The sequence below is a fragment of the Cryptomeria japonica genome, chromosome 5 (genome assembly GCF_030272615.1).
Source record: "Cryptomeria japonica chromosome 5, Sugi_1.0, whole genome shotgun sequence".
In the NCBI taxonomy this organism is placed as follows: domain Eukaryota; kingdom Viridiplantae; phylum Streptophyta; class Pinopsida; order Cupressales; family Cupressaceae; genus Cryptomeria; species Cryptomeria japonica.
Genome location: NC_081409.1, coordinates 724,249,401 through 724,260,158, shown reverse-complemented (window position 1 = coordinate 724,260,158; position 10,758 = coordinate 724,249,401). Strand labels below are relative to the sequence as shown.

Below are 10,758 nucleotides of genomic sequence, written 5' to 3'. Positions count from 1 at the left end.
TTTGGATGAGGGAAACTTGCTACTCAGCAAAATCTGTCAACCTCATCTATTTTGTGATGATGTGCTAGCTAAGAAGTAACAGCTTCAAAAGGACTTACAGTCCTACTTAAGCACATTCAAGACTCCTTACGACTCTTTTGCGGCATATGGGAAAACCGTTCACCGGTTCCAGATCCAGTCAGCCAAGATAGAGAAAGAGATCAGCACAAGATCTAGGGATTTGCAGGAACTTCAACTGGTATTACTTCCACGACTGCAAATTCTTTAGAAATGCTATCTGAACCTGGAAGCACTAACAGTCACCCAAGAAATGAGCACAATAGAGGCCATGGAGGAACAGGTATCACAAATGCAGACAGAGAAGGAAGTGGTGACCTCCCTACTTGAGTCCTGATCTCTCTCCATGAAACAATTTTTGTAGGACTACAAAGCGGTTTTTGATAAGTATTATTCATTATTGTCATAAAGTCTTTTATATATATGGAAATAGGTTTTTGTAGTGGTACTTTGTCATTGTTGGCAAAGGGGGAGAAGTACATGGTTTTAATTAAAATTTTGATGGTCTTAAATTTTGAAATTTTGATATATCAGGGGGAGAAGTATATCAGAGGGAGAAGTATCTTTTTTTGAAATTTTGATATATGCTATGATATATGCTATATGCTCTGAATGCAAAATCGCTATACACTCTGTTGATTAAGGGATAGTGTATATGCTTAGGGGGAGCAATTTTGTTAGTGGTAATTTTTTGTTGTAAAACAATTAGATGTCAAAATTTTATTTTCCTAAGTGTTGCCATCAATGCCAAAGGGGGAGATTGTTGGCATTTTTGATGTTTATGTTGTGATTGTCATTGATGGATACACACTTGTATTGAGATCCCCTTTATATGTATGAGCTCATGCTCAACCGGTATTTGTTCCAATCGGTATGTTGTACTCTAGTCTTTAGACTAGTAGTGATTTTGCAAAATGTGTTTTCCTGGTCTGAAGCGGCATGTCGACCCCAAGCGGTTCGCCGATCACAAGCGGTACAAGGAAGCAAAGTGGCACAACACATTCTTACCAGTCTTCATTTTTGTCAAACCGACAACCGGCATTTTTGTCAAACTGGCAACCGACATTTTGTATGAACCGGTAACACTCTGTGATGAGTTACCAACCGGGATTTTGTGATGAGTTACCAATCCACCGATTGTTTGATGGTGCCAACACATTGACAGTGATTCTTGTGTCGTGTTACTAAGTATGTCTAGATTCACTGAACCTAGGAAATTGTAATGTAATCCTATTGGACCGACATGAAATCAGATTCCTTTAAAAGGACATCATGTCTAGGGTTTTAAAAGTTGTTGAAAGAGCTGCGAATAGGGTTTATGTTGAGCTAGGGTTTAAGGTGAAAGAGTAGAGCGATCTTATGAGAGGAGATTGAGTTGTAACTCAGAGTGAGATAGAGAAGACTGAAGTAATGCTGGAATGCATTAGCTGTGAGCATACTGGATCTATCCAAGCAGTTTGTGCTAGTAGATAGATCAAACACTTGTTGATTACTCACATCTTTGACAAGTTTGTAGCCCTTAACCGGGTAGGCCTCAAAGCCTTTGTAAAATCCTCTAACAAGGTGGTTCACACATGTGAATCTAAAATCCTCTAACAAGGTAGTCTTTAATCGGACTTATCTCCTAACAGAGATTGAGACTCTTAACAGGATCTGTTCTGGTGAAGAAAATTGTAAGACCTTAATCGGTCTGACCTTAACCAGTCTGGTTTCTATTCTGTAGATAGTGACTTGTGAGTTCCATCTCACCGTGGTTTTTCCCAGTTGGGTTTCCACGTCAAATATCTTGTGTTATGGTTGTATTGCTTTTGTGGGTGAATGGTTTATTCACATTTTGGTTTGTATGTGTGATAATCGGTTTGATTGTCAGATTGCTTTACTGGTTTATCTCTAGACTGTGTAAATGTTTTAGTGCAAAGATTTTTGGCATACTAATTCACCCCCCCCCCCCCTTAGTATTCATCATTTTAAAACCATTTATCCATATATTTATGGGCCGAGCAATTAGATATGTCTATAGCCACTAAAAAATATAGCAATGTCTTTCAATCTAGATTTCTCACAATTTAGGGCATCAACCATTTTTGGATTAGGAACAATGGAAAGGCTAGATAGAGAAATGTTACATTGCTTAGGTCTCCTCTTCCTGCATCATCGCCATTACATTCCAGAATCAAAGAAACCCTAGCCTTAAACTTCGCAGAGTCGGAGAGAAAAAATGTAGAGGAATCAATGAGGGCCACTTTAAAAGACTTGGCCCTAGCCATAGCGATGATGCCTGAAGGCCCATGCCGATCTTTGAAATTAAATGCAATGCCATTAGGATTGTTGTTCATATCGACATTAACAACTCAATGCAGACTAAGTGAAAAGAAGAGCACAAAAAACAACGAGCATTAAACACAAAGCCAAAAAATAGAGTAAGCAAAGGGCACTTACCTGCGTGGAGGAGGCCGTACACCCTAGTCCTCCACATCTTGGAGAAACCAACCCCTCCACGAAAGCTGAAACCCTACCAGAGAAGCCAACGTTCAAAATAAAAATATTTAAAAAATATTATCTACCAAATTACTATGCACAACAAATATTATTTTAAAATTTATTAATAGACATTAAGAACAATTAGTTCTAAAAAATCTATTAATAAATTTTTTGTTTTTAATGATTTTTTTAAATAAGGATAAGAAGTTTACAATTTAAATTTAAAAAATAGATGTAAATAATTAAATTTGAGAAATTAGAATTAAAAATTTGTATTAAGAAAAACAACAATGTATATAAAATAAATGTAAATGTCTTTTATGTAGTAAATAAAATTAAAAGTAAAATAAAATAATTTTAAAATAAATATAATAACGATATTTCTTCACATAGATATATTCAAGATATCTATAATGTCAATGGGCCCTTCGTCTACTGGTGAAGTTGAATGGCTCCAAATGTGACGGAATGGATACCCCTCAGTCCTTGGCTCTTAGTCGAAGAGGTTTGAGCTGTCGTGCAGACCTCCATAAAAAAAAAATAGATAGATATCTATATTAATATTTATAATATAACATAATAATAACAATAAAATAAAATTGGAGGTGGCTAGGGGAGAAGTCGCGTCGGTTCTACAAGTTGCTCAAGTTCCCCCTTATTTTGCTTCACTTACTCTTATAAAAACAAGAAACTCCACGATCAAAACCTACAGATCTAATCAAGTAGCTAAGAGAAACATCCTGATCGAGTTTTCAATGTCAGAACAAAAAGTCACAATCTGTATTTGATCTGGGGATAGGGTTTAGGGTTTAGGGTTTATCTGTAAGTTCAGAACAAAAAGTCACAACACGTATTTGATCTGGGGATAGGGTTTAGGGTTCATCTGTAAGCTGAAGTAGAATCTTTCGAACCATGAACAGATATCAGAGAGAAGAGAAGCCTCGCCCTGAGGTCCCCATTATGGATAACGAGATTCACATAGCTACCCGAGGGATACCTAGGAATTATATTACACATGCAATAACTTTGCTCACTGAGAGAGGTGTATCTACAGTTGTGTTGAAGGCATTGGGAAACGCAATTAGTAAGGCAGTAACAGTTGCAGAGATCGTTAAGAGGAAGATACCAAATCTTCACCACAAAATAACAATTAGCTCTGCTCCTGTAACATATACTTTGGAGCTTGTTGAGGAGGGTCTTTTGCCTTTGGAAACAACAAGGCACGTATCCATGATAACAATCACTTTGTCCACAAAGCAATTTGACACATCATGTACAGGTTATCAACCACCACTGCCAGCTGATCAAGTTAAGCCTTTGCCCGAATATGAAAATGAGGGAGATGATTCTCAAGTTGTGTTGGGCAAAGGTCGTGCTCGTGGGAGGCTAACCAGGAGAAGAGGAAATGCTTCTTTTCACCATCATAATGGTGATGCAGGAGGCTCTACAGTACAAGATAGTGGTAGCTTCAATGATTTTGGGATGCGTGGTAATTATCTCCCTCCTCAAGCTCAAGGACATGGTAGGGGTAGATCCAGTGGCAATGCACAATATGGCAATGGCAGTTTGTATGACAACGACAAGGGAGCTCATGGTAGGAGCAAGTCTGGTTATGATGGTAATTATAATGACAATGGCTTTCGTAGAGGCCAAGGTCGTGCTCAGGGTAGATTTGGTGGTAATGACGAAGATGGAGGGGAATTAACTTCTCGAGGTAGAGGACATGGCAGGGGGAGGGCACGAGGAAAGGTGGTAGGATTTAATCAAATGTGAGTATGATAATGACTTCATTAAGAATTTTGTTCAGGAAGCTATAAGAATATGATAATGCCAAGGTAGGCGAAAAATGCCAAACCGAGGAAAACTAGAGTATAATTAGCATTCAACTAATATCCCTCAATTATACAGGTGATATATATGTTCAAAAATTGCATCCATCAATGACCAACTTAATAGCTTATTGTGAACGACTGTTTCGTTCAATAGCCGTGCTTATTTTGGGTCGCCTTTATTTAGGGACAGTTATATTTATTTTCTTTAAAACATATATTATAGATATTTTGAGCTGTATATTCTTAGTACAACAGCACTTTGACCAAAAAAAATATAAAAAATCTTTAAATTACAATAAATTTTTATGTGATTTCGATAGGTCCGATCTTCTTAATTTGCCTTCTCAATGTTGTAAAAATGCAAAAAAATCTGCTGAAAAATAATTGTGTTATGCAACTTTGTGTTTTTAATGAGGTGTCATTTTATATGAAGAATAATGTCACCTAGATTTTCGGGAGTGACATTTTAACATTTAAATGTTTAAAGAAATTAAATGTAATAGAAAACAATATATATAATTCAATAAATCATGAAGGTGAATCATTTTTATGTATCTTCAAGTCATAATAATTTCTCCTCCTTGTTGTGGTCAAATTTATTGGTCCAATATATTTTTTGGCTAGACTAAATAAATGTTTTGTGAGAGAACTGCTGGTTGGATAATATAGAATTGTGTTTTATAATGTGTGAATTTTTGTTAAAAGATAGATAAATGTTTGTATAGATTTTTTATTTGTAGTATATTGAACTTTTATTTTTGATAGTGAATCATTTGTATTATCTTTGAATTAGTAGAGTAATTATAATGACTGAATTTAATTAATTGCTATATTTTAACAAATTTTACTTTAGAAAAATGATAGATTATTAAAGAAAAAATCTAATAAAATTATATTATTAGTATGCTTATGAGCCATAAAATATATTATGAAATTTTATTATGTATGAGTTATGATACTTGTATTACAAAACATGTATATGTATATCAACTCTCTTTTAATTTTATTATAAAATATCTAATAGAATACAAGAATTTGAGTGATATTTTTCTTTATAAATGAAAGAATGTGTGTGTAATTCTTCACATTGCTATCTACAATGATGATATTTGATCATGCCTAAATTAGTTATTAGCCTCCACCTCTTTTAACATTCAAGAAGATCACAAACCATGTACACATTATCTAAAATTGGTTTTCCTCTAAGGTATGTAAAGAATAATAAAAAAATCATATTTAGAGTCAATTTTATGACATGTGTAAATCATTTAAAGGTGCCTCATGCAATAGAAATAAACTCTAAAATTTACCTAGAGTGACTGCCCCTTCTTTAGCCAATAATTTCTAAGTTTTGGCATCCATACAATAGATGGGTTCCCAATACTTGGAGAAGCATGGTGGGAGGTAGCATCTAGAAGGAAGGATAAGGCATAATTCATTTGCATGATATGGAATGAACTAGCAATAGGTAGATTAATATGTTTACAAGTTCCTATGGCTTGGAGCCCAACCTGAGTGGCTTGCATGGCTTGGAGCTCAGCTTGAGTGGTCCGCATGGTTTGGAGTCTTGTAGGGGCTATCACGTAGGTCATGGGAATAAGGCATTCCTAAGAATTTTTTAACTTTTAGTTACTTTTATTTTTTCTTTTTTATTTCTTCTTATTCTTTACATCTAGGTTTGCAATCACAATGGAGGATAGAATATCAACTCTTTTCTTCCCTCTACCCCCATTTGATTATTTGTTTTAATAAATTTTTCTTCTTTTTAAATGGGACTCTTGGTGTCATATCTCTATTAAGGTCAATTGTCCAAGGCCATAGGAAGTGAGACACTGAAAGAAACAAGGAGATTTGTGAACCTACTCTTTTTGGGGTTGCACTTGTCCAAAGAAAAGAAATTAGCGAGTAGGAGTGCTAAACCTACTATATATATATATATATTGTTTTTTTTTTCTTTCTTTTTTCGATTGTTAAATCCTATCTTTTCTATTATAAAATTGTGGCAATTTAAACCTTTATACATGATTGTTTATTCACATCATCACAAATTCAGCTCTCAAAAGATTTTACTCATGTCTACAACTTATTCTTGGAAGGTAAAAGGAAAACACATAGTTTTTTAAAGGGTCCTTTAGATTAGTAAGGTTGTGTCTAACACTATTATTGTATTTATTCTATGGAAAATTTGATTTAGAGATTTAAATATAACAATCTAGATAAAATATCATTAAACGCATTAAGGGTACTTCCTTGAATAATAATCTATAGTTATATGTAATATAAAATGTTTATGCATGTTAGATTGTTTTTATTTCCTCTCAACTAAGTATATGAAAATAAATTGAAGATAATTATTAAAAAAATGTCAACTCCAATGACTAATCTCGTTTTCATACGCAGCCTATGAAAACAAAACCTAATATATGCTGCGTATGAAAACAAGATGGGAAATACCTCTTAGATGATTATCTTACAAGTAGACCAAGAGTGGGGAACGATAATTATCCTCCAATATAACCAATGCATAATCACTCATTCCAAAATCAATATCCTCTATAGTTTCATCATGAACTCATTTCCACATCCAGGTGAACTCATGTGGGTTTCAGGTTTCTCATGGAATTAATTTTTTATATATCTTGCTCATTTATAGAATTAATGCGCCTTTTTATAAAATTGAGTTTGGTTTTATTTTACATCTTTTATGCTTCCTTTTTGAAGTGGGTCCTCCATATGTTAGGAAATTTATAATTACATTTGAAAAATTATTAACATTTAATTTTATAGAGTAATTATAGTAATGAAATCTAATAATGTTATATTAATGATGTCATAAAATCTAGAATAAGATTTATTTTTGATAGATTTTGTGTTTGTGTTGAAATTAGTTTAGACTTTACCAATAGTGTTAAGTTGTACTCCAAGTTTGATGTTTGGGATTAGTAGATTCATTATGAGACCTCTCAATTGTACCACCTCTACAATGGAAGACATTTCTCCTTGTTATGCAAATATATTCATGAAAATGTGCACTCTAATTAGGTCACATGATGTTTGATGAGGAATGCACCACTCGATGCAAAACCTTTGCAGAGGTGGGGTTAGAATGGCAATACCATTTTCCTCTGCGTTGTAGAGTTTTGGGTCATGGATTCTCCCTTGTTAGCCGCTATGGAGAGCACCCGTTCTTTGATCATGATTAGGGGAGAGCAATTTCTTTTACCATCCCGTGATTTTATTGATTCCAAAACCCTTAAAACCTTTCCAATTCATTAATGCACATCTTTTCCCAAATTATTTCCATCATTCATTATTTATGACTATCATGATCCTAATAACTGAGAATCATTACCCGTTGAAGTAGGTATATGGTTGGCATACATGGATGACTCGTGGGGCTTCTGTTGACCTCTTTAGACCTTTTGGTGAAGCCCTCCCATGGATGTGATACATGCCGAGCGAGCGGGGTTTCTTTGAAGAGGCTCATTGGTATGACTTGAATTCTCTGCGGGTGCAACACGTGGCGAATGGGCGGGGACTCAGCGGAAACAAGCTGGAACTCTGAAAGGGATGCAACTATTTGCTGTGTCAATGGGGCCTACAATGCATTGTGCCCAAATGGAAGAAGGATGTCGTTCATATAATCAAAAAGGGGTGGGAAGACAATTACTGTAGAGAAATCTATAGTATGGTTTTTCTTTTTGGATATGCATCCCACTAGAAAATGAGGTATTTATCCTTGAGCAAGATAACTAAATACTATGATTAGGAATGAATGTAGATGAGTTTTAATGAATATGGCAATAGTAGTTAGTAAGATGATTGTAAATGGAATTAAAATAAAATCGCTCTTAAATAAAAGTTAATAGTTTATGATTTTATTTATATTTAATAAAAATAACAGTTTAATGATGTTTCTACAATGCCTTTTATTATTTCATAGAGTTTATTGGGGATTTTTTTAAAGTTTTTTATTTTCTATTTTTGATATGAATATTTTATGTTTAACAAATGAGGATGATATATCTGATTTATGTTGATATTTTAGTAGGACAATCTAAGTTCACATCCCTTGAGATCAATAGATTTTGTGTCTCAAAGATACACATTTTTGTATAGTTTAAAGTCACAAGTTAGGTGAAGGCAACAATCCATAACCTCAATGGAGAATTCTAAGAAGGTTCTAGAGAATTATTAGATACTATGTAAAGTCTAGAAAACACTTAATCTCTTCATTTAAGTTCAATGACATAGTAATTCCTATAGAAAGGATACATGGTCAAGTATTTGTGGTCCTTACTTTGATAAGGGACATAAAAATTCAAAGAACAATTGCAAAGATTAAATGAGGATTTCACTAGTAGTGTTCATGTATTCTATGTTGATAGGATAATTTTGCATGCCTCCATCCCATCGGGTCCATGCATTGCTAGATGTTTACATAGTTTTGTGGGTAGGTCCATTTCTATCTTAGGTTGTGTGCGTGAAAGGGGCTATGCTCAATTCTAGCATCCCTAGTTTAGCTCATCTACACATTGATTTGGATTCAAAGTTTTTAGACTATGAAAGGTTTTTCAACAACCATACCATTTTTTATGCAAAAATTTATTGGCCTAAATTGTTAAATTTTCATAAATAGATCTATAGAACAAGTGGAAAATTCCTTTTGAGAAAAAAATTATCATTTACCCTTGTACTATTCGATCCTTCATAACTAAATTTTGTCATGTAAAAGATAGGCACATTTTTCAATTTAGTTTGTGGATTGTCAAGATAATTTATTGAGAGTTAGACCTTGGTTCACTTCTTTTGATCCCCATTATGACTCCTCTAATTTTGACCTCTCATATGTTATATTACTTTACCTACAGTTATAATTTTGGAGATGTTCATCTTTGATAGAGTTCATAAATTTCCTCATGGTGTAATAGAAGGGTATTGAAAATGAGGGGGGAATTTAGTTGGTCCACTTTATAGGTGGGAGCAAAATCTATTTACCATGTTATTACTACTCATAATTCAAAATATAATGATATTCTAGGGTAGAACATTTCATATCTCATTTGAATAATAGAGATAGATTGAACTACTCCTTTAAAGAACTAGAGATGGTTTCTCCTTCCATTTCTTCAACCCTCTTTTGCAAGGAATGTGATTGTGTTCAATATGTTGAGTTTGAGGGCCTTGAGGCTCAAGCAAAAAAAATATGAGTATTGAATGTGGTGAACATGGCTCAATAATAGAATTGGATTGAGGTGAAGAAAAAATAAATAAAGAGCCTTGTAGTATCACTCATATAATGCCTTGAAAATCATATAAACTAAGATAATCCAAGGATACAAATGAATTAAGGGATAAATTTTGGTAACCTTTGATTTGATAAATCATAAATTACCAAAATCTATACTTAGATACACTTTTTTACAATGCATAAATGTTTAACCTAATTTTATTACCAAAAATTTAAAAATAATTAAATAAAACAACTCTAAATTTTCTCTTTTATTTATGTACATCTATTTAAAATATTCATAGATCTTTGAACAAATATATTAGAATAACTCTTAATAATGAATTATATTTAAGACCCTATTATATATATTAAAATTGCTATTATTAATACCAAGGCATTTTTTAATGGAAGCAAGGGGTGGAGCATAATGGTATGTGTGTTAACAAAAATTCTTATCTTTTAGCTTAAATTTGACAACTATTTACATGTCAAATTATTAATATATTAATTATAAACATAAATATTTATTCACTAGTGTTTGACCTCTTGAATATATCTCCTCTCCTCCTCTTATTTGTTGTAGGAAACACATCGATAATGGAATTGGGCCCCATTAAAACTGTCAAGATATTTAAAAACATAGCACATATCAACAAACAAATATCAAGTATTGGATTGGATATTTGATCCACTATCTGATATCCATTACTTGAGACCATAAAAAAAAAATAGAGTTTCCCTAGGCCATTTTCACCCATGGTGACTTCAAAAACTAGTTTATAGCTTTTGGATATCAGAAACCAAATCTTATATCCATCCTTTCCAAGGAGAATCCACCTCCAATTCGATCAAAGGTATGAAATTTACTTGTTTTCCTTTCTTTTTTGTTTGTTTTTTTTTTCCATTTTTTTAGTTTTCTAGTACAAATTAGGTTTTTTAATATGAATTATAGTTTGTAGATTTTTTTTCTTTTTGTAAATTTTGGACTTCATTCAGGTAACAATGAATAACCAAATCTATCTAATGGCTTCCTGATTCTTTTAGACCTCCTCAAAGGTTTGGGTTGAGGTTATTCATCTTCTTATGAACATTTAGAGCTTCTAGATCCCTCCTTATCACTAGGTCCACTCGGATCTCATAGTTCTTCTTTCTTAT

The 10,758-nt window shown here is 33.3% G+C and overlaps 1 protein-coding gene across 1 annotated transcript; it reads left to right on the top strand.

Moving 5' to 3' along the window:
* The first annotated feature begins 3,450 nt into the window (after positions 1-3,450).
* On the top strand, positions 3,451-4,311 carry LOC131032809 (uncharacterized). Its single transcript, XM_057963858.2, has 2 exons — positions 3,451-3,923; positions 4,047-4,311. The coding sequence occupies exons 1-2, from the start codon at positions 3,451-3,453 to the stop codon at positions 4,309-4,311; spliced, it is 738 nt and encodes a 245-aa protein (XP_057819841.2).
* The last annotated feature ends 6,447 nt before the right edge of the window (positions 4,312-10,758 follow it).